The sequence below is a fragment of the Ptychodera flava genome, chromosome 9 (assembly GCF_041260155.1).
Source record: "Ptychodera flava strain L36383 chromosome 9, AS_Pfla_20210202, whole genome shotgun sequence".
Taxonomy (NCBI): domain Eukaryota; kingdom Metazoa; phylum Hemichordata; class Enteropneusta; family Ptychoderidae; genus Ptychodera; species Ptychodera flava.
Genome location: NC_091936.1, coordinates 14,768,223 through 14,793,605, shown reverse-complemented (window position 1 = coordinate 14,793,605; position 25,383 = coordinate 14,768,223). Strand labels below are relative to the sequence as shown.

General features: G+C 39.6%; 1 protein-coding gene across 3 annotated transcripts in view; it reads left to right on the top strand.

The window, feature by feature from the left end:
* The first annotated feature begins 4,365 nt into the window (after nt 1-4,365).
* LOC139140098 (sentrin-specific protease 1-like) overlaps nt 4,366-25,383 on the top strand; it is a 34,157-nt gene continuing 13,139 nt past the window's right edge. Inside the window, exons 1-7 of one of the 3 annotated variants that reach the window (XM_070709118.1) lie at nt 4,441-4,581; nt 7,334-7,453; nt 8,228-8,307; nt 15,395-15,484; nt 20,204-20,360; nt 21,719-21,893; nt 25,136-25,269. In XM_070709118.1, coding sequence (XP_070565219.1) covers nt 7,440-7,453; nt 8,228-8,307; nt 15,395-15,484; nt 20,204-20,360; nt 21,719-21,893; nt 25,136-25,269 — 650 coding nt within the window. In that variant the 5' untranslated portion in view covers nt 4,441-4,581; nt 7,334-7,439. Of the gene's footprint in view, nt 4,582-7,333; nt 7,454-8,227; nt 8,308-15,394; nt 15,485-20,203; nt 20,361-21,718; nt 21,894-25,135; nt 25,270-25,383 lie in introns of all 3 variants that reach the window. The other 2 variants (XM_070709119.1, XM_070709117.1) reach the window with 2 other exon arrangements.

The window sequence follows — 25,383 nt, the reverse complement described above, 5'->3', positions numbered from 1 at the left end:
TGACATGGACACAAGATAATTGCAGACTGTTTGCGAATTTCAAACAATTTAATCCTTTGGGTGCTGTAATTTTTCCCAACAAAATTTTAGTGCAACATTTTACCAATTTTTGTAGATTTTTCTGTAATTACTTGGATAATTTTGGACCAAATGGACATCACATTTCATCTGCTACAGGTTTTATCAAAATTTCGGCAAAAATCTGAAAAAATTGATTGGGGTATAGTTTATAAGACAACAAAAATTGACTTAGGCGCTCAAAGGCTTCAAGGGACATAAGCTGCAACTTGTGGCAAGTTTTTCAATATTCTGCTTCTGTATATCAACTACCGTGTCTGACCCTAATCCGTTTGTCGTGCTGAAATTTCGAGTATTCTTTTTGTCAACACAGCTTGTATCTGTGTAGTGATCATTGTTTATTGTTTACAAATGAATTCTAGTCCGGACTTGAATACAATTTTCAACAATAACAATGTAGATTATACTCATATAGGTTGTATTTATATGCTATATACTTGGCATTAAATTACAGTTTAGGGATTCAATGTAGAAAGTGTAGGGAAACCACAAAACAAAAGTTCTGAAAAAATAAGCAAAAGAGACAGCTTATGGAGGTTTAAAGAAATTGGATGCGGGCCCAAGATAAGCGATAAATTCGGAGACAAGCGATCGAGGGAATTAACAACACACAAAGACACTTGAAATGACCCACCACATTCCACGAACAACTGTTTCCAGTCACCTAGGCTTTTTGATTACCATGACGATATAGGCTTATATAAATTATCATAATCATAATAATGAATCAAAATTTATTCTATTTAGTGTCCTAATTAACAGAGGCAGAGGCTAGACAAGCAGAAAAAATAATGCAGGCCTAGGGAACAATGAGAGCTCAGAATTAAAAGATTATAGGGACAAATTCGCTCTTTTTGAGCTTTTTTATGAATTGTGTTTCGATACGAAAGGTTGTTTGTGTTGACTACTTGAAACATGCTGAAACGCTGGTCAACAGTGCAAAAATTGAACTCAACTTGCAGCCAGATATGATTAACATTTCGTGAAACACTTTACGGCGTGTATCAAAAAAATCAAGTTCAGTGCATCATTGGAAACTCTCACTATGCATGGCTGAACATACACTGTTACATATAGGAGAGAGAGAGAGAGAGAGAGAGAGAGAGAGAGAGAGAGAGAGAGAGAGAGAGAGAGAGAGAGAGAGCTTTCCCTTACATCGTGCCAATGTTTACATGTATTAGTCTCATCAAAGCAAGTCAGAATAGAAAAAAAACAGAGTTGATTAACAAACTCATCTGTTAACATTCAGTAAAGGGTCATTTTTGACATTTAAGCAGTTATGTGTCGCCGTCATTTTGTACACTTGGTGGCTATATGCAAGTATTACATGTTTTCCTGATATCACAAAAAGGTGATAAAAACGACTTCATTCCTTTATATAAAATAATTATGGCACCAAAGCATGCAAAGAGAGTTGCAAACCACCCCTCAACGGCGCAGTACAGTGTTGAGAGTGGGAGATTAAGTGTGGAAAGGAGAGATAAAGAATTCTCGCCATCATGATTAAAAGGACATCCGAACGTTTTACCTCCAACCAGATGATACGTAAATGCATTGAAATGTCTTAACTTTTCAAGATCCAGCAGCGCTTTTTGCGGTTAATCTAGGTTTGCAACTCTCATAGAGGAAAATCTTGGCTTTATCTTGCAACTAAAATCACTGTAACATTCTTTAACACTGGTCGCTGTAGCGCCTATACGCATAGCGTATATCATTCATTAAAGTGCAAATCGACAGGCCATTCCCAGAGGCACACAGTCGCTGTTTTCAGGTATTGTTTATGTCAATTTTGCATTACTTGAGAAACTAGAGATAGCATTCTGCATCTTGAGTCTCGCTGCGAGACTTGTCACTAATATATTCAACCCAGTTTCAAGAATGAAAAAGTCGGCCATTTTTTCATGAATTTTGTTTGATGCAAGATACTACTTATATTGTTAGACATGTTGAAAGATACTGAATAAATGGGTGACCATGCATATATTCAATCCTGGTTGTAGACAAATTCAATGAAACCATCGCGAAAAAGAATTGATGGTCATGACCAGTAATTCATTTTCGCGATGGTTTCATGTATCGTGTCCAAAATCGGGGTTGAATATATGCATGGTCACCGATTCATTCAGTATCTTTCAACATGTCAAACAACATAAGTAGTATCTTGTATCCAACAAAATCATGAAAAATGGCCGACTTATTGTCCCTTTAAAAGGAAAGGCTATCCATACACCAGAAATAACACTCTGTACTAATGAACGCTGATTGCTACTCTACCAAACCTGCAAACTGCGGTGTGGAATACTGTGAGATTGGCAATGGGACACAAACATAGATCGGCATTATTTTAAAATTCAAGGTTTGCTTCCTTTCTTCTTATCTATAGCAACTCACTGATTTTTCAGTCGGGTAACCACGCAAAGGAAGTGCGCCGCCAACATTGTGGAGTTGTACCTGTCATTTTACGAACAAACATAGCGGACCTCTTTCACCATATATGGAATTGGCGACTAACTTCACATCAATGTCGTCCCCGGTAAAGTAAACGCTCAAGAAATTTTGCGAATTTTCGTCCATCGTCTATTTTGATGAATTCAACTTCCTGTGCAGCAGTCTAATAGTTCGTTCAATTCATCTTGTTTACCAAACACCTGAAATGTTGTACATTGAATTTCAAGGTGTCAGATACAAGATTGTCAACTTATCCGAGTTGTTTAAATAAAAGTATTATAATTCGGCCTTCTGTCTCAATATTTTAGGAACTAACATTGTCAAGCTTATTATGTTTATAGCAACCACGATCATCCACTTCTGTACAAACCCGGCTCAACTTCATTCGTGATGTCACTGTCTCTCTGACTGTATATAGACATGTAATAAGACTGAAGTTGTATGCAGTTATGTCCTGAATTTGTACACAACATTTCTCACTACTCCATGCACAGATTTCATATAAAGCTGAGCGAAATGCCTTGGCATGGTAAAATAAACCATTGAATTCACTCAGCATACCGACACTTCAGCGTAAACAAGCACAGACGGAATGCTATTGAAGACGTCTTTGGGAGTAGCGGAACGGACTTGTGTATTTTCTTTATTTTGGATAAAACTCCTCCCCTCCCTCTATTCCTGTCGCTATTAGGCTCTCACACTCTAAATTTGACTGTCTGCCTGTAGATGTGTTCAGAGGAACTTTCCTTTGAATAAATTTAGTGATTTGTTCACATAAAACTAGCTCTGCATAGCAAGGCTGTAGTTATGGGTTACGCCACTCACCACATCGATGGAACGTATAGCTGGTTAACATGCGAGAATTTTGCTTCCTGGTATCATTGGGCGGGAAAATAACGGGGAACTACGCATTTTTGTATCATACGCGGGGGGGGGGGTATTATACTTTTGCTGAGAGGATGATAAAGATTCTCGGAGGGATGAGGATGATTCTGTTGTTTTTAAGGATATGGCAATGGGAAGAGCATATCTTGTGTCAGGTAAAGGACAGTTGGAAAAACTTAGTGAAGGGAACATTGGCAGTGGTGGTTTTGTAATTAGGCCAAAAAATAAATAAATAAATAGTGCTGTCCCGATCCAGGGCGGTCAAACACTGGCCACAACATTTTCAGAAAAATGTATCATACATATAAAAGGAGAAAAGCATAAAAGATATCCTCGTTCAAGCAAAAATCAAATGCCAAGTAATGAACGCGTGATTTTTTTTCTTCCCTTTTTACTTCCATGTTTACGTAGCTCTAAAAAGTGTAGGGTCGGCGGGTGAAAAATAGGGTACGTCGGGTTAACGGAACAGCACTAATTTTTTTTCGGCCTTAGGAAGTTTCAAGCCTCTGAGGTCAAGCGGGGAGTTTACTTTGGGAGCAGAGAGAAGGAAGACTGCAGCCAGCTGGCCAATTGTGTGAAATTGAAACCCAGATGATTTACATGTAAACATATTGAGACATTTTGAATAAAAATGCACTTTGAAAGGAAAACTAGAAGCTGCCTTTGCAACTGCCTTTCTTGCTACGATTTGAACAATCCCCCGACCCCCTCGCCCATCCCATCTTTTGCTTCAATTTTTTTAAAAGATCAATTTATTCCAAAAAGTGGCTAATAAAAGAAATCTGCTTAACTGTGAATGTGTTGAGCGAACGAACAGAATTACAAAGCAGCTTGTCTGAAAAAAAATTAGTCATTAAACTACAAAGAAGAGAGCTTCAGGATTTTTTTTTTACAGTTGAGCTTCAAGATGATAAACAGGTTCTTCTAACGGGCGCCCTCTAGCGATGCATTATTTTACCATAAAGCCCGCCATATTGGTTTTCAAAAGTGTGATGTTCTCACATGGCCTTGTCACTATTTGCCTGAATTAACCCGGTACGGTCGCAGTTCGGCGATGTTTTCATCTCTTGCGAACGCACTCACCAAATTTAAGAGATTTCTGCTCGGTGAAGGTCAAGAAAATAACCAAACTAGGCAGTTGAAGCGACCAAGGAACACAGACAGCGACAGGTAATCAATGTGTGTGCTCTAGTTCTGAAAATAGCGCAGATACAAATTTTCCAAAAAATGCATTTGATCCAAGAATATTAACTACAGACGAAGCTTTCTGTTTTATTATAATTGTTAGAGTTCTCACCTGACGTCTTAAACGTCTCCCATAGGGTCCCTTTAAATATTAACACATAGAAAGAACTGAATATTGAACACCTTGGAATACCCGCGTTCACTGTTCACAGGACTTCCGGGAAGCGACGACAATAATGGTGTCAATGTCATATAGGGCAGAATAACTGTAAACGACTGTACATCTTGTTCCCATGGAGGTTTTTCGTTCCACGGTTCGATTTCATGTAGCCTTCCTATTCGCCACGAGGAAAAATCAGGAAAACTAATGTTGTATTGCTAAGATTACCCGATACTGAAGCAATATTAGTGAGATGTCGTCCAAGATACAGGCGCTTCACAATACTGGCTGTATGGTAATGTATACCTGATGATCATACATGTCTATATTGCCAGTATATTGGGTACGTATGAGCACTGAGTTTAGGAACATTTTAAGCTCAACTGTAGACTAGCGGGTACAAAAAATATGCATGTACCATTAATTAAAGACTTTTTACATGGCCTATAGTCGAACTAAGTTACTGAACTGCAACATTGCATAATGGCCAAGCTATCACCTTTTCAGGTAGTACATGTAGTTATGTTTTGATCAGATCACTGCTATAGTATATTTAGCAAAACTGCTGATACCAAGCTACAAATCTCACTGCCTTTGCAAGATAGATAGCTTGATTTTAAATGCTGGGGCCTTAGCCCAATTTCGAAGTAAAGGCACAGGGTTTTCTCTTGACTGCGGGATTGGGCAAATTGCGCATTTTGAGTCAATGTCTGCCCTGAAAAATTTGCTGACAGCGCAGAAATTGCGCACTAAGCATGGCAAGCAAAGACACGTAAACGTCCACATAAGAGGGTGAACCAAGCGCATCGTGTAGGGAACGGTGTGTATCAATGATGGAATTTGGGAAAATTCTAGCTGTAGCATTGGGTAGGCACGCGTATCGCAATGCAACACAATCGTTTGATCGGATTTAAACCCGCTAATTCTGTCAGAATTGTGTCAAAGCCAAGGGAACAAATACGTCAAATTCTGAGGTTGACAAATCGACAGAAGATGGAGAGCAGCTGAGCACATCACAAGCTGACAAATATCATGATGTCAATGTTAGTACAGGTGCTGCATGCGACATAGACAATGCAACTGAACTGGGTGACGATTGTAATGATATCAAGGAAGCGCTTCCCGGGAAGGCAAAATCAATAACAAAGTGACTGCCCCCCTAAAATGTCAAGTCTGCCCCCTAATTTTGATGAATTGGGCAGAAAGTGCCCCTTTCAATGAACATGCAGAGAAAACACTTAAGGTATATGCAAAGAGGCAAAATATACTTTACAGCACAAGGCTCGAAATTGACGTTTTTGTGGTAGTCCAAGTGGACGACCATTTCCGAAAATAAGTACATACATTTGATCCTCAGAAGACATCTGGTAGTCTGCTTTGTCTCCCAGCCATAGGCTAATTTTACATGATTTGCCAATCTGACAAAATAATAAATATCACACTCGTACATGATGATCTTTCATGTACAGCAGTTAAAGTCTCATCCAGTCAGCCAGGCAACACAACAACTCTGCATGAAAGCACTTCCAAGCTGAAATGCTGTACTACGAAACTTTGCTAAAAATACGTACTTATCTTTTTATAAAGGTTAATCAAAAGACGTGAAACAAACAAACACAAGACAAAAAGATGGCATACATTTACTTACATGTACCTGTAGTCTTTATTCATTCACTTTTATCATCCAGAATGGTCGAAGAAGATTTAGCATAAATTACAGCTGATGATTGAGTGATGATTATTTTTCAAATTTTGCCAGGTTTTAGAAATGATCACTGTGACTGTTCTTTGGAAAAGTCTGCAAGCCAGCTTGGAACAAACACAACCCATTCAGTTGTACACTGCAGCTTAATTCAGTGACACATGTGATTTTCTCTTCTTTTTCTTCACAACACTATTTTCTTATGCAGTTACCACAAACAGTTTATTGTTTTTTCTCGTGCAGAACTATTTCCTGTCTTTTGTTAGCACATACATTTTTACAGTCGTTAACTTGAGGCTGCTAAACACTGAAAATGTATTGATTTTATAAGTGTGATACAAGCATTGTGAATCATTCAGGTTGTGCCTACACATTATGAACTGTTTGTTTGGAACACTACAGTGAGTGTATGGCAAGGATTTGGCTGAATTCACCAAAGTAGGAAAAACACCCCAAAATCTAGGCCTTTTTTCCCCCACACACGTTTTGCTCATATTGATACCAAGTGGCCTTGTCTCTGTTAACTTCACAGAAATATTAACTTCTATTTACTCCTCAGAAACAAATGATCAACACCAAAGGATATTAACCCTTTGAGTACTGTAATTTTTTTCCCACCAAAATTTTTGTGCAACATTTTACCGATTTTTATGAATTTTTCTGTAATTTTTTTGATAATTTTGGACCAAAGGGACATCACATTTCATTTGCTATAATTTTTTATCAAAATTTTGGCAAAAATCTTAAAAAATTTTTATTAATATAATTAAGGCGACAAAAATTGATTGTGATGCTCAAAGAGTTGATATTAAATGAAAATAGTTTTGCTCCGCTTACCCTTTCATTATCATTATATTGCTCTTCTTTGAAAACAGCAGTCAAGAGTGATAAAGTGACCTACCGGTAGTTGCTAGCTTGCTCACTCACCCAGAAGATTGTAAATGAGCTCTAGCGAGTGATAAAGATTACCTTTTGCTCACAATGATGAAGAATTTGTGAGTTAACAACATTTCCCCAAAATGAGGCATAGTATCTTTATGGGATAAGTTGGAGTTACATGTATCTCATGAAGATAAAGTGTCTCTTGAGAGCGCACACTGTAAACTTATCGCCTACTAACATGCATAGGTTGAAGTCACTTATGTAATAGCACATATATTTGTAATGATGCATGTTTTGGAAATGTAAAACAGCTTTTTATATGGCACAGTTCAAATCTTGTTGTAAACTTGTTTTTTTAATCAGGATGACACATGAAATAACACCAAATAAATTGCAGTTGAGATTTTAATACTATGCCAAGTGTTCTGGCTAGAAATTTTGTCAAGACAGTGATTTTTATATATAACTCTTATTGTCCTTTTTATTGTAATACTATTCTTAATGTTTTAAAGAGAGAATTTGGTCCCTATGCCATAATAGTGGCACTGAGGAGCAAAGATGTAGCAATATTATTATTAAACTCTCTCTAGACGCCAACCTGTACTTATCATAAACCTTATATCCTCTAAATGATCATCAAGTTAACAGTTTGCACAAGGCCACTAAATTAAAGATAAAAGGAAAATGAACAAGTTGTGTGATATACGTTTCCTGGAATCCCTTGATTTCCTTGTAGAATCTTCATAGATAAAATACATCAAATGACTGATTCATATTATAATAATGTGATATTGTGTTGTAATTTATTAATTTTATTGATTGCCATTCTTAATCTGTGAAGATAAAGCAACTCATCTTTCTTTTTTGTTGTTTGTTATTTCTGACAGTGATATAGAAATTGTCAGCGAGCGTGTTGTTATACCAAATAAGAGACGAAAGTCCAACGATGGCACATCAAAATACATAGGTAAGTTTAGTTTTTGATCAGTCTGTTCATGAGACTATCGTTGCACTTGCTCTTTTCAGGTCACTTACAGTCGGCATACGAAATGAAGGTAACCGAGAGATCACTGTAACACACACTGCTGTGTCATACTCACTGTCACTCTTAGGTCAAAGTCAGTAAAATTCATAGTTGTCAAGATGCATGACAAAATAGTAGTATGTGGTAAAGTACATGTATATCCATGAGAGACAGCAAATGGTTAAGGTGGTTGGAAAGGCTAGAGCGTCAGTTTTAACCCTTTTCCTGCCGAGCGCCCCTGTCCGTTATCCTGCCAAGTCGGTCAAAACCGGCCCCCTTTTCCGTGTCTACAGAAGATAGGCTCTCCTGCACGCTTTCCTGCCAGGCATTTGGCGGGAAAATACCGCATTTTTGGGGTACGATTACCGACCATATACGTGTTAGACTTCAAAAATTTTTGCATGCCCGTATAGAGGGGCAACCGCTGATGAGGTTGTGTCCAGAAAATGACGAGGTCACGGGCGTTGTTTGCCTCGGGGGACGTGCACTTTTATGCCCTTTTCTAGCTTACTTTCGCGGAAGTAAAGCTCGTTCGCCGGCACGCACGGCCACACCGGGGAAACGTCACCTCTCTCGTGGGTTAGTAGAAGACCCAGGGTTAGTGCTATGGGTGCGGGAGCACCCTCAAACCTGTCCTGTTTCCCCTGGGTTGTGTCACTTGGCCACGTACTTTGAACGACTTGGAAGAGTCGCACATTGCAGTCTGCTTTGACGTAGTGTCAACGACATAGTTCCGCCATTGAAGGAAGGCGTGTACGTAGTTTGGCCAGTTCAGTGAACACTTAGCTCGTTAGTGTTACCGTTTCCTAACAGGTTAGTTGTGCAGTTGTTACTAAGGTGCAGTTTTGTACCACCTTAGCTCTGGACAGTGCAACTGCTCTATGCACTAACCCCAACGACAGATGGTTGGTACAACGTCTACGTCGCACGAGCACAGCCTCCGTTGGGCTGTGCCCCTCCCACGTGATACAACGCACGTTCATCCATTACTATAGCGTCCTTACGGATCTGCCAAAAACGAAAGTGGGGGTAAAAACAAAACAAACGAAAATATGCGATCATAGATAGTATTTTATTCGGGAATAATTTACATTATGCCGAACAATAAATCTCGGAGTCTGTCTCGACGTCCGAGTGCATGGTCCGTGTTTCAAAAATTACAATCGGGGTGGCAGATCCGTGTTTCAAAAATTATAATAGGGGGAATTGTACAAAATAATCCGTCTAAACAAAACAAACGAAAATATGCGATCCATAGATAGTATTTTATTCGGGAATAATTTACATTATGCCGAATAATAAATCTCAGAGTCTGTCTCGACGTCCGAGTGCATGGTCCGTGTTACAAAGATTACAATCGGGGTATTGTACAAAATAATCCGTGTTTCAATTTACAATCAGCGGGATCGTAAAGCACAAACAAACGGCACAACCGTGCTCAAAATGTGATCATGGTCCGTGTTCAGAATACAGTCAAGCCACTGTTAGGCGAAGCTGTCCCCTGTCCGTTATTTACGTCGGGTTCTCTTGCTGATGGGTGTCGTCGGGGCTGTGTGAGTAGAGATCTGCACGCCAATGCTCCTCTTACCTCGTAGCATCATGCGATGATGAAAAGCCGCAAAACACTCGCCCTCGTGAAGATGAACCCCGCACAGACTACATCCTTTGGACGTCTCAGACAGTCGTCCGCTCGCAGTGGTCTTACCCTCTCTGCTGCATACTTTACAGCATTTCTGCCGCCCCTCCAAACGGCTGACAACGTGCATCGGCTGATTTTGTGGATTGATGTACGAGGCAAGAGAAACAGTGGCTCGACCTCTCTCACACTGGGCTGCGATCGCCCACAATAACCGCCAATGAGTTGTTTCCCGACACGCAGATGAAACATCTTATGGGTCAGCTTACTATCAGGGTGTACATGCTTGAAGCATATATATGCATTTACCAGGGCAACATCAATCAGGTAACATGCCAGATATGTCCACCATCTGTGGTTCTTGCGCCCAGTGTGAAAGTACTTGCGCTTCTGGTTGGCTCGGTCGACGCCTCCCATGTACCGGCGATAATTATACAGCGACAGAGGCACTTGTCGCCGCTCGTCTCCCTCCCCCACTGGCACGCACTCCAAGGGTGGATAGACCGTATTCAAGATCAGCACCTGAGCGTTACTATCCTGATAAGCAGTGATGTTAAGACGAGAGTCCATTCTGGTCGTGGCTTTCATATCCCCAACAGACAGAGGAAGGCGCTTCCTCTTACCCGGCGGAATTAATTGAGGGGGCATGGTGCGACGATTACGGCGGTTAAAACTCCCGACCATGTAGATCCCGGTCTCCATCAGCTCTCTAGCAGTAACGACCGTGCTAAACAGGCTATCACAGAATAGGCTGTGATTATATCCACAGAATGGCTGGACCAGCTCCATCGTAATTCTTTTCACCACACCTCGCTCCTGCCGTCTCCCATCAGTCCGATCCCGATATTTCACACCTAGGTACGGTGCAAAGTTAGCGATGTATGCAGTGGTGGAGTCGCACAGCTGCCATATCTTGAAACCGTCTCGATCAGGCTTATGCGGTAATCTCTGCTTAAATTTAGAACGGCCCTTAAATCGCACCATGCCCTCGTCGATGGAGATCTCTCTACCCATCTTATAATTATTTACGCACCGGTCAACTATGGGCTCCATCCATGGATTGATTTTATACAGGGGATCCTCCTGACACCGACGTCGGCGGCGTGCCTCATCAGGATCACGACGTGGATCGTTCTCTGGGTCTGCCAGATGAAAGTATCGCATAAGCTGCTGAAAGCGACTGCGGGTAATCACAGTAGAAATACCCTGGTTTCTCAGAAAGGATCGCTAGACCAATAATCCTCCACTGATGATTTACGGTCGATACCCATACAGACTAAGACGCCAATGAACGCCTGCACCTCTCGGTAGTCAGCGTTACGCCAGTATTTATCTATTTTCCGAGCGATATGTCGCTGGTGGAATTTGGCGTATTTATTAGTCTCGTCCTTGGCCAATCTGATCAGTGTAGCTGGAATAAACTTAAAAAGTAATCGAGCTCACGGGCGTGGCTGGGCAAGGTGAAAGTCGGTCCTCTCTCATGGTCAAAATCGGTCTCCTCAAATATATTAGCATCGGTAGTCTCCAACATACGCCAGACAGGAGGGGTGTCGTCCTCCGCCAACACAGCAGCAACGTCATCATCGTCGTCAGAGCTTGCCTCAACTACATACTGCCTGTCATAAAAGTCATCGTCCTCTGCCGCATCCTCGTCAACCTCCGAGTCGGACTCAGCGGTGATATCACCGTCGTCTGGGCGTCTGGGCCTGAACTCGTCCGTAGCGGCATCAAGGATCATATCTGGCTCAAAATCAGGTGGGCTATCCTGATAACGAACCCTCCGCACTATCTTTTTCGGCGGGGACATCGCAGCACACGAAAAAATGGAAAAAGACAGCGCATCGCAGCACACGAAACTATGGCAGGAGCGGGCTCGGCAGCCTCTGCTGATGACGAGGACTCAAGCTCTTTCGCACTGGGCACAGGAACCTCTCCTGACGCAGGATGAGGGCTCATAGTAGCAACAGGTGGTGTCTCTCCGGAGCAGCCGGGGGAGAACCAATGGCATCAGCCGTCTCATTACTCACTGTCTCACTAGCAGCAGCAGACGTAGTCTGTGCAGGTGAAGTATCTCCCACAAGAGCAGATGTAGTCTCTGCAGGTGAAGTAGTCTCTCCCGGAGCAGCCGGGTGAGAACCACTGGCAACCGGTGACCCGTCATCATCCTCATCGGCAGAACGATCGCTCTTACGTTTACGCTTACCACTGGGTTTTCAGCCGGAGATGGCTTTGCCTTACGGGAGCGTTTCTTGCCCGACTTCTTAGAACGTTTACTAGGGACATCACAACGATCGCTACCACTACCGCCCGGAGACTCTGCATCTTTGAGCTTCAGTCGTCTGCTCGCCTTCAGAAAACTTTTGCGGTCCGTCAAGCTCATGTCTGGAACAGTGTCGACAGACTAGCAGGTCCCTCCTTTTAAAGCCGCAGGGAAACAAAGCCCTGGACATGATTGGACGCAGGGGTGTTAATATATGCATCCACCTGTTATTATAATGGACCTACGGCAATCAGTCCACCAACCGGCGCTGACATTCCTACCCGTCATGTAAATTGCCTGTCCGCACCATTTGATATGCTAATAATACTCATTTGCGATGCAAATCCCTCGAGCACTTAGCATAACATAGTCAATGTCATTAGCATCTCAACTTGACATTCCGTCCAGCTGGGTACGTGGCATGCGCACCTGCCACCCAAGGACGTTGGCCCAAGCCCATGTTTAGTACGGGTGGGAAACCGTCTCTTTAACCTCATGTCCCTTCTAAGTACGCCTGCGCAGGGCGTATTGTCATCCAAGTCGGTGACAAGCCAACCCGACAGATCGCCCATTAAGCAGTAATGGACTGGCCGTCTCGTTCTTGTACGGCAACGAACAGTGCTTCAGCGGCTTGTTTAGGTCATAACCGTCGCCTGCCGAGCGGCTTACCCAACTAAGGCGGTCAAAGATGAAGGATGCCAAAATTGTCAACGGCTGTCTCGGCCTCGTCCGTTGGGCAAACATGGCTCCTTCAAATAACGTGGCCAGCACGTCTACGTCATCAGCGGTGATGACGACCCGTCATTGACGCCCGAGTGCGTAAAACTCGGAATATACCGACAGGTACCTCTACCTGAGTCGGTCATACTACGGTATAAACCAAACACAGGTCTGCCAACTCCCTTTAGACTCGGCCGTTAGCCGAACTTCACAGGGACAACATAGGCGTAACAAGTCGGTGAACAACGGTTCACGCACCTAACCGCAGCCGCCAAGTCGGTGAACAATGGTATCAAATTTTGAGGCCATGTTCCTGAATGGCAAGGCTGAGGCGGTGTGTTTCGTTGCACGGCTTGAACGTCTAGAGCCAAGTGCAGCCGACAACGTCCGACATCTGAGTGGGTAGTCTTTTCGAGAAGTAACAAGTCGGTTAAAAGCGGTGGTTACCCTTCACAAATTGTTTCACGATTTTTTCACGATTTTTCCCGGAGGCTCCATTCAAATTATATGGCGTGATAATTAAAATTCCTTGAAAAGCACCTTCATCTAACACCTTTAAGAGCGCATTAAAAAAAAACGAAGGCATATAAAGAAAATCGCAGACACCGTTTTGAAGGATATTGTCAAGGCTTGTCAATGAAGAAATTCCAACCGGAAATCTTGCAGCGTGTTCGCATAAGGCGGGAAAAACCGGTTTTTGGAAGCTTCAGCAAAACGCTTGTCACGTGACTCCTATGCAAATAATGACCGTGTACTGTGCTTGGTCAGATAGCTATATATCAGGGCTTTCAGAAAATGTATACTTTATTGGGGTTTGGGACGTGTTCAATTGAGAAAAAAATAAAAATCTGAAAGTGTCTAAAAGGTATGTAGCTACCTTAATCCAACCTTTGGAATGAGATATGGACATGGAATTTTTACAGCCTATTAACAAGGTTACAGATAAGATATGTATGGCATAATTTTCCTGTATTTGAAGTACTTTTTGAAAAATCATATTTTGAAATTTGAAAGAATTTTTAATAATTTTTTGATATGTAAACCCATGTAAAATCATAAAGACAAATTTTGTTTACAAATCCTGCCGTACAAATCTTACAATTGATAGTTTCAACATATTTATTACTAATTTGGTAATATTAATACTATCTAATTATTATTAAATTCAAATATGTAAAAAAAATATGAACAATTAAATTTTAATATTTACTGGTGTCATATTTCAAAATCATGGCTGCAAATATACAATTTTTTATTCTTTGGAGAAAGTATTAACTAAGAGAGTTATCCTGAAAATTTGAACTAAATATCTTGATTCTAACACTTGAAACTTGACATTAACTCTGAGAAAAGAATTGGTGCAAAAATAGCCTTTCCAGCCACCTTAAGTCTGTGCCATTCATTAAAGGGCCAGTAAATCTTAACTTTTCTTGATATTTTGGTTATTTTTTTATTTTACATGTCAATTACAAGTTCTTGTTCTACTCCGAAAAAACATGTTGAAACACCCACTATTTAACTTGTCAACATAGGATCTACATGGGTATGTGTAAAATGCACTGTTATTGTTTACATTTGAATACTTGTCTGGACCAGAATTCACTTGTCAACAATAACAATGCAGTTTACACACGTACAGGCTGAGTTGACAAGCTGAATACTGTGTATCTCAATATACTTTGGAGAGTAGAACAAGTATAGTTGGCATTAAAAACAAAAAAGTTCAAGAAAACATCCAAAGTTAGAGTCGCTAGCCCTTTAATTAGTGTGGCAGATGTTATGCACACCAAGTAGTTTCAGTTTTATCAGATAGCAACAGATGAATCTCGTCGTGAAAGGGTGGAATTTATGCTGTTTCACTTCAGCGTATATCATTATTGGGTGTAAACAATACAGATTATATGAACAGATTGGTATAAATTTTATACAGTGACACCTGTCTAAACCGAACCCTGTCTAAACTGGAAAACTGTCTATACCGAACACCTTTTCTAGTCCCTTCTACACAGAATGCCATGTTTAAGGAACCTCTATAAACACCTCTGTAAACTGAACAGTTTTCTCAGTCCCTTTGGTGTTTGGTTTAAAGAGGTTTTACTGTTCATCTGTCACTGGAGGGGGGGTAATGTGCATGGATGTATCTCTCAGATTCTTCAACATTTAAACATTGTCAGAGTTCTTGAATCTCAAAACTGTGTCTTAACCCTTTCACCTCCATGGTTTGAACCAATTCCATTGTTTTCTATGGTAAAGTTGGATCGTAAGAGAAGGAACAGGGCGAAAGGATTAAAGCTAAATGTACTTCATTTTGATGCCAACTCTTCACAAAATGACTTTGTTCATTTGTCTTCATGTGATGATGTGTACGTGTGTCTTTACATCCATCACCTTTTATTTTTCATCACCTTGTACAGCACCTGCAAGTACAGACATTCATATGGAGGGAAATGGGAGGATGAAGCTGTATGGCAAAGCCAGGCATGAGCTTTCTCGGCCCTCAACAGGTAATGGTAGTACAGAGCCTGTCATTTCAGCACACCATCACAGGGGTTTCATTAAGTTTTGAAGTCGGGGCCAGAATGGAAAAGTAGGCGGCTTGCAGCTGCCATGACCACAAAGCTGTCATCGTCGGGGGAGGGTCCGGGAGAGGGTGTTCCCCCTCCCAGCCGAAGGCCGGACATCCTGAAAAGTGAGCTGAAATTCACTTTTTACAGCCCACAGTCACTTGAATTTCTAGTATTTTCAGGAGAATTGTCAGGAGTGTTCTGGGGCAATTTGTGTTCATATCATAAAAGCCATTTTCCTGGGAGATTAGGCCTAAATATGATAAGTTATAATTAAAAGTGATAAAATGTGGTAATGTTGACGATATTTTGAACAAAGAAAACTGAAGTTTTTAGAGCCTCTATGCTTTTAGGAGGTAAACTACAATAATTCACTATTATTAATGATATAAATTTGATATGTAGATGATATTAAATTATAAAGTGTTACATCTAGACAGGGGGATAGGGGATTCCCCCTCTGTTGAAATGTTGGCACCCCCAATTAATTGTCAAGGAGGACCACTCCCTCGCCCCCATGTGCCAGTCACACCTTAGAGGTACAAGTAGAACACATGAACTGATGAAATGCCCCCGAAATTTTCTGGTAAAGAGGGAAAATCCCCCTTGTTGATGCCACCCTGGATTAAGCACAGTAAATAAGAAACTTTTCATTAATGTATAATGTTATGCTTAAAATTAAGAACCCTGGTGTTTTGTATGGAAATCCGTGGATGATGAACTTTTACACCACCGGGTAGGCAAAAAAGATAATTTATATAACAATGATGATAAAAATTAACAATCATTACCATATTTGGCAAATTGAATCAAAGACCCTCAAGGTTATTTGACTATATGAGTATGCAAAGTAAGAACCTTGATATAGGATATGAAAATTTGTATGTTCAGAAGCTCACATTTGCATTTAACCTGACAATCGCTTTTGAAGTGAATTTAGAGGTCTGGTCGTATTTCAACCACTCTGGGCGACATTCTAATTGGCATTGATAGACCGAAAAGCAGTACATATCATACATACAGCTGGTTATGTACATGTACCTTCACAATTACGCCTACCGCAGTGCAACGCACGTCGGCTTACTAAAATTCAAACTGTAATCGGGAAGTTTTTCGTGAGAAAAAATCAGGTCATTGCCTTCGAAAAAAATTTAAATCCACATAATTATCCTTCTCTTGTTTCTTGCTCCACTTCAAAACCGAGGATCGTACAGCGAAGTTTGACCTTGCGATAGCTTCCGTCTTCATTTGTTCATCGACCATTTTGAGTTGAGCTAACGACTGCCGACAGGTGTAGTATGCACGTTTTCATCCACATAGGAATCAGCAATTCAGGTAGCCAATAGCATCGTCCGTTGCAATTCCGATTTTTATTGAGGCAGTATAGCAAGACTGTGCTGCATCGTAGTACAAGGCAATCGTAGTAGTCGCTCGTCTTCTAAATTTGTTTCACATAAAAGCAGTTGAAAAGTTTGATTACACAGCTTGTGAAACTTGTCCGTATCATTTCAGAAGGTTAAAAAATGTTTTAGCTATGAAAGAGTTCAAATTTTCCGAAAAAGTAGCCGGCGAAATCTTGAGAGTAACCGGTCAATTTCGCCGGCTGCCGGCTCTTAATGAAACCCCTGCCATCAACATTGTGCGTGAATATTCATATGGAGTACAGTGTACGTTGTGTATTGGGTAAAGAGGAAACCATTTTCAATACAATGCCATATCTGGCGCAACCATTGTACTGAAACCCTATTTCCCTGTACAGAGGTCCTGCTCTGCCACAGATAACAATACATGTGGTGTATGGCAAAACCATGGCCCTCAAAGGGTCAGGGACACGAAACAGATTTTTTGACATACATGTAGGATAAACATCATATGGATGTAACTTCACAGTGTTAAAGAGCTCATGAAATGGTCTTGTCTCAATTTCTATATGCATGAGCATCTGAATAATTATGTGGGAGGTACATGTATTCACTATCAGGGTTCGTACGCTCCTGGAAAGTCCTGGAAAGTCCTGGAATTTAAAACCACTCCTGGAAACTCCTGGAAACTCCTGGAAAATCAAAATTTACTCCTGGAAAACTCCTGGAAAATCGCTAGTTACGATCGCACACGGTCGAGAACGGCCTGATCGTAAGGGCGAACGTCAAACAGTATAATTGTCGAACGTCAAAATTGCAAAAATGCGAAAAGATGTTTTGCGACAGGTGGGGAGCCCTCCCGAGACAAAATTTGGAAAGCGTAGAAGTGTTTCTTAAAATGTCGTAAAGGGGTACCCTTGTAGTAGCGTGGGCGAGACCATGTTGTGTATTCCATTATCCATGGTTTTGCACGCACGTACAGTGACATCGAAGTATGCATGAGTAGGTTGTGGAGGGACCGTGTTGAAATTTAAAGCTTGTTCGGGTCACCAGTCACAGCAATGCCTCCTGCAAAGTGTTTATTCAGCGATCATTGGTTGAAACAGCCCGAGTACGTAGGATGGCTTGAGCGGGCGCAAGATAAATTCGCGGCAAGATGCAAACTTTGTGAAAAGACTTTCGATGTATCGGAAAGCCTAGCACTACGTACATGTATGATGCTCCGTGTTCCCGTGGCTTGCCATTCGGCACATTCATGCGAGATATTGCCGGCCTTTGTGCCCTTCACTGTGCATTACCAGCAAACTTACAAGTGTATGGTTTTTGACGTCATGCGAACAGTTCTTTTTTGCAGTCTGTGAGCGGTTGAGTGATTCGGGTAGGCATAGATTGGAATCGAGTTGATTTCGGCCGAAAGTAGTTAGAAAAGTAGTTTTTTGTGTGCGGTCCAAAGTGGGACCGCGTGTCTATGGACCTCAGCAGGGCTGTAGTGGGACGCTTTATAATATAATGCAGGGAACACATAGCATCATACGCGGAGCTATGAAAAGCCATGCTATAGCTACAGGAGCAAAACATCGAGCTCTGGTAGGAGAAAAACAGGAGCAAGTAAATAAAAAATTAATGATTTCTTTGCCCGATCTTCATCAAATGTAAAGTCGTCGACTAATTCTAAGCCTTCCCTGAGTTTATCTTTCCTGACACCACACTCGCAACTGCACAGTAAGTGAGGCTACCCACAATTCCCCTTGATTTGTTCACTCAGACATTTTTTACTCAAGGCTTTTTCAATTTTATCACTTTCTTAACAATTTTTAACTTACAATTTAAATTCAGGATTATTTGTTGACATTGTGTTCCTAAATTATTGATTATGTTTAAAATTCAAGAGTAAATTGAATGAGAAGTCGATGTTTGGAGGTGTTAAAAATTGCACACTTGTCAAGATAAAGTTATCAGCAACTAAGATGGTCTCATCATACCACCTGTCAGACATGCAAATTTCCTTTGTTACGAACATTAAAAAAATCAATACTCTTTCTTTTGCCAACACAGATGCAACTTATTCTCTCAGTTTCCTTGAAAATATTGTGTATGGCTGTCAAAATAACTAAGTCGACAAAATTACAAAATTGCTATCTCCTCCGAGGAAAAGGGGTTTATCATCTCATTATTCAAAGTGAGAAATCAGAAAATTATGATGATCAGAACTATGTTGCCAGAATTTTTAAATATTGTTCTGTGTACAGAAGAAATTTGCTTCAGTTCAGTGAGTGATCTACGTGTGTACAGATCATGGAGAATGTGGGTAGCCTCACTTACTGTCTCAATCGTCAGCGATGTTATTCAAGATGTCATCACCGTCAAAACCTGTCAACTCGTCATTGACTGCATTTGTCAGCAAAATGATGTCTTATGGGCTGAAGTTTTGTGGACAAGGAAAACATTAGAAACAATTAGTATATGATTCTTATTAAAATTGCAAGCTTTATTGTGCAAACACTCCTGGAAAATGGCATTTTTCAACCACAAATACTCCTGGAAAATGGCAAAAAAACTCCTGGAAAGTCCTGGAATTTTGATTTACTTGAAGTGTATGAACCCTGACTATGGTATTCTGACCAAACACCTCGCCTATTTCATTGGAGTGCACACAAGTTACATGTAAAACTAAAATGACACAGATACACCACAACTGTACTCTGCTGGTTGTTGTTCACATGGTTAGCAGCTGATTGGCATGTCTACTACTTTTGTAGTATCTCCATCTACAGCATGTAACCCTATCAAGGGCTAGTTGCTGTACTTTTAATGATTTTTTCACTATTTTTCATTTTGTATGTCAAATTGTAAGTTCTTGTTCTACTCCCCAAAGCATGTTGAAACACTCACCATTCAGCCTGTTCACACAGCATCCGTACATACATAATGCACTGTTATTGTTTATGATTGAATTCTAGTCCAGACCAGAAATCACTCGTCAACAATAGCAATGCAGTTTACGCATGTACAGGCTGAGTTGACAAGCTGAATACTGTGTATCTTAACATGCTCTAGGGAGTGGAAAAAGAAACTGTTGTTGACATGAAAAACAAAAATAGTGAAAAATAATCAACAGTTACAGCTACATGTAATTGCCCTTTCACCATCATGGTTTGACCCAAACCTATTGTTGTCAATGGTGATTGTGGACCTGTTTACTGGAAAATGGGGGTAAACTGGTTGAAGTAGTCTATTGGCGGTGATATTCTGCCTCCTCATTACCACTGAAATGTACATCTTGATTTTGCTTACCAAGGTCCAACTCTTGATGGATCATATCTGAGAACTCCAACTCTACCCAGCAACATGACAAATCACAGAGAAAAACAAAGGTCGTCAAAAGCCAAGAAGGAAAACGATGGCGCTGCTGCAGCTGTTAATAGTCATGCCACACAGACACAAAACAAGCCCAGGTAAGCACAACAGGCTTGTTTTTCCTAAGAGTCTCTTTTCCTTGTGAAACATAGCCGTCAAATTGTACTTTTTGGAGACCAAAGTGCTCCAGTCACTTGTATTCATCCCACACTTATAACAGATTGATTTACTTTTATGCAATGAAAATGAGTAATATGAACTATCATTTGCTCTGTATTTGCTACAAGTTTAACATGACTACCCCCTTGAATGTGAAATTGCCATTGAGAAAGATAAACTAGAGACGCCTTATGGTAGATATATTAACATACTTTCAAGACTTACTGGTAACATAGAACTGTACTGTTACACCTTTCTGACAAGCACTATTACCCTTTTTTATTGTTACTAAAATATCATCAAATAAGAAAAAAGAGCGTAAGAGGCCGCCTAGAGACCAGTCTGTTTCCAACAGCCTTGATTAATACTTCATATGTGGTACATATAGGTCAGGTTTGTTCACTAAAAATGCAACTGTATTACTCCATGTTATTGTTTCAGGAAAAGCCAGGCGTGAAACACATGACTTTTAGCGGCATTATAAAAATGGTTAATTACATTCAGCAATCAAAAGCAGTCCTATTCATCTGACTAGTTGCGCCGTGATGTATATGTAATGTAATTTTCATCAGCTGTTTGATAGTGTTAAAGATGCTTAAACGTTTCATCAAACACTTTGATTGGTTTTTGTGTAAAACTGGTAACTAAGTGAAATTTACACTATCATAACAGTGAAGGATGTCCTTACAAACATGGTGTGTGTAGCAGTGACACCCTGCCCAAATTTGAGCAATTTTCAATGTTATTTTCTCTCGCATAGAAGTGGTCTCAGTGTTCTCCTCACCTGGGATTGCTAATTTACATAACAATATGGAATTTGCATATTTCTTGCCATATCTCATCAGTGTTTTTGCTAAGGTTGGAGAATATTTGTAAATGATTTGGGAACCCAGGTTGCATTTCTGCTGTCCCCTAATCTGATTGAATTGATATACCAAGGGGAACGCTGATAAAATGACTGGGGAACCCCAGTAACATTTACTAGGGTACCAGCCTTAACAAAAATGGAACATACATGTACTTATGCTCAGCTTGGCATTGTGAGCGCCATTGCAGTCTACATAAACACTATGTAAATCATCAGACTTCCCAGGGTATATACATGTACAGTCTATGTAGACATTGATATAATTACCCCTGAATGCCTAAGGTACCTTGACAGTCAATTCAATTTGTACTTACTTTCCAGGTAAAGATACTAAGTAGACAATTTTATGGTGCTTTCAAACCACCAACAAGGGATCCAGTGAGACACTTTACTTACTGCACTGATTTTTGTCCTGTCTTTCCCTTCCAGTACAACATCGTATCGGAGCAGAGAGCAAAATCCTGGCGGCTTTTACCCGTCTTTTCACAAAGTTCCAGATAAATCAGTAGGAGGACGAATATTCAGTGGTAACTTAACACATCGGGTTCACAGACAGTCACCGACACTGTCCTACATCAAACCTAGACAGTATACAGTACGAGAGGTAAAGTAGAACTTTTGATAATTTTCATGTATTTGAACATTTCAGGTGTCTCTTACTATCAAATACATTATATGACACTTGTCTTTATCCTTTATCCCGGCCCGCTAAGTTTATATATCACCATCAGGTCAAGTTGGTTACAACCAGTGAGACATAACAGGTCCCATACATGATTGTTGCAATTAAATAAAAATTTGGAAGGCCCCTGAATACGTAGGTACTGTAATTTGATTTTGTCTCACCAAACCTGCTATAACTAGGTATACCACACGAACATGCTACGGCTTCTGAAAACGCTGAGTGTGTAAGCGTGTTGGAATTTTCGAAGCATTTTTTCTCGTTTAATTTGGCAAATTATCAGCAAATACCTCAATACTTCAAGTTACCCCTTTCTTCTCAATCGTTTCCTGGAGTGTCAAAGTCATACGAACGAAAATGAGTGAAAAATTTCGATGCAAAAATCGTGCATCGGCGAGAGCGGCGGCCATGTTTTCAACGTGCTATTTTTAGACCACTGAGCCTGTGTATACACAGCGTACTATCGCGTTTGAGCCCAAGCGTAAAGAGACTGAAAGTATTCATAGATAGATAGCCCATGATTCGACCTTTATTTTCATGTTTTTCGTTTGAATTTTGGCCAAATAGTCGCTTTTTTAGCGAGTTTTGAATTTTTTTAAAGCCTCTAAAAACATTAAAATGACTTTTAATTAACAAACGAAATAAAAAAATAAGAAATTTAATTAATTATCTACAAAATAAAAATATTTTTGACAAGCTGAATCATGCAGCTCAAAAGCGAACGATCATCATTTTGGACCAGTGTGAGCGATTTTCGCGGGGATTCCCCAGATCTGCCATTCATAGCTGCGGCGCTCGAAAACGCAGTCAGTTTCTGTGAAACAGGATGAAATTTTCTCTCAGCTAGGCGTTTCTAGTTACTCTTTAGAAATGTAACTTATTTATCAGTTGTCGTTTTACCATTTCATGACACACTTTTTTGATTCAATCACTTGTTGACCTGAAAAACAACGATATTTAGTACTCTTTTTCTACAGACCTTAGTAAGTAGCTGCCGGTACGGCTGTCAAAATACAATCGTTTTCAAAGAACATTTTGAGTGAACGTTGTAAATGAACATAATGTAACGTTATGCTTGGAATTTTGTTGCCTTTGAGATTAATTCGTAAATATTTTTATAATGATAGTTTAAGTTATATTATTTTTTGTGTTCCTTTCCATTATCAAACATCGACAAGAATGAAACTACATGTAGCCCTAATCACTTAAATGAGAATTATGTGTTACTTTCCGGTTTTGTAATAGGTTTAGATTAGAAAAAATAAATTGATTTCTTTTGATCCTTTCTACATATTGGTATTTTTTCCTGGTTGAAAGTTACTAATATCCTTGATCCTCAGTCTCTACAATCTTAGGAAAAAATGAAACCATTGATTTAATAAAAGAAACTTTATTGTGACACAGTTCAGTCATTTTCATTACTCTGAAGTTCAAAATTCAGTGTGCTATACTCCTATCTTGGCAGTGCTGAACTCTTCTGTTGTAGTATCTGCAATTGAAGATTACTTCACAACAGTTTCAAATTCCATTTACTTTCAATTTGACTTTTTCCAACAACCAAAAAATATTGTGGATCATGGTAAGATTAAAACCTCACATATTCTAATGGTACAGTAATATATAATTATGTAATTGAGGCGTTAATAAAAAACAAAAAAATGCATGTTTAGAAAGTTATGAAAATGTAAATCAGAGCTGTTGAAGATCATTTAATTTTCAGGGTGTTGCAAATTGTGTATATAAGTATGTCCAGTTCTGAGATGAGCTGTCTTGGCATACAAAAGGAATTTGTTGATAACTGATAATTTAATAAAAAGAACGGTTGCCATGGCAACATTTGGTGTAGGTTATTTTTGTGAAAGTAGATATTCCTTCATCAAAATTTTGATATGAACTTCATAAACATTTCAAAACTTTAAATTTTCATAGCCAGTGGTTAACTAACCATGCCATGGCATGCAGGTTCTCAGCATATATACGTACGTATGTGTACGCCACCAGCACTCATTCAAAGCGAGAAATTTGCATAAATGGGTTTTTCTGTCACATTTTTTCATCATTTAGAGTAGCTTTGTTGCTGAATGTTCATTGGTACTCATAGCAAAGGGTTTTCTACAGATAAAAACCCAGAAAAGATGGTCTGACACTATGAAATATTCGCTCAGACTTTGCGTATACATTTGTACATGGTAACTTTTCATATTTTATCACCCAATGTGAATGTCATTTTTTGTACAAAAGTGACATTTTTGGTCAAAATTACAATGATCTGGGAAGAAATTTTACCATATATCTATTTGAAACTTGTTGAAAAATTGTTTTTCTTTGCTGATAGGCTTTGTTTGTACTTTTTAAATGTCAATGTTCTTGACTAGACTTTGACAAACATGGCTAATTTTCATATTTTACCCTATTTTTGGTTGTCCGGCAAAGGCACATTTTGCAGTTAAGTCAAATTTCATTCTACATTTCTGACTATCTAATTACATTTCCTGCATGAACTTTCCTTTTTTTTAATTACACTACAGTAGTAGTGCATATAGATTAACAATGCTTTGTAAGTAAATTTGTATTTTTCAGTCATTTTGTAAATTTTCCGCGATGCAGAATCAGACAAACTGTCATATTTGGATGCGTTTACGTCAAAGAGTAAATTTCCTTTGGTAAAAGATTTAATTATTTTGTAAAAAGAAGTTACTTTTAAATACTTTTAGCATCATATTTGTTACAGAGTCATGTATTTCAGGGAAAACAAGCCTATTAAAATCTATAATTTCACCAATTTTAACTTTTTTTCAATACTATGACCTTCGGCCGCGAGGTTTTACATACACAAAAATCTTCATAACTTTTGAATGACTGAACCGATTTTGACCAGATAAAAAGCATTTTTCATCATTTTCCAAGCACTCTTTGGAAATTGCATTAAAAAAGCAATTTAGTGATTTTAAAATTTTCACTTGGTATACCTACTATAACATACCATGGTGAAAATACATATGACTTTGGTTCAATACTGGTTTTTACTGACTCTGTAGATGGGAAACTGATGCTCGCAGCAGGAAAAGGGTTAAAGACTACATATTCCACTGAATTAGTCTAGTTTTCAGTCAGTGATGTGTGATATTCAGCTCTATTAATATACTTGTTTTTATGTCTTACAGAGTGTACGTTTAGAAGAGAAGGCAATATACCAGAGTCTGTTACAACAGTATACAAATATTAATATACCCAGTTATTCTGTACATAGCACAAGTCAGCCAAGGCAAACTCCATCTCCATCATATAGAAATAGAAGGTACGGTGATTATTTCACAGAGAATACTGGTATACATCGGGGAAAATGAGAGATTTTACAGTCTAGCCTCAAGGGGTGCTTTGATAAATGGGTAAAATTTGCTAAAGAACAGAA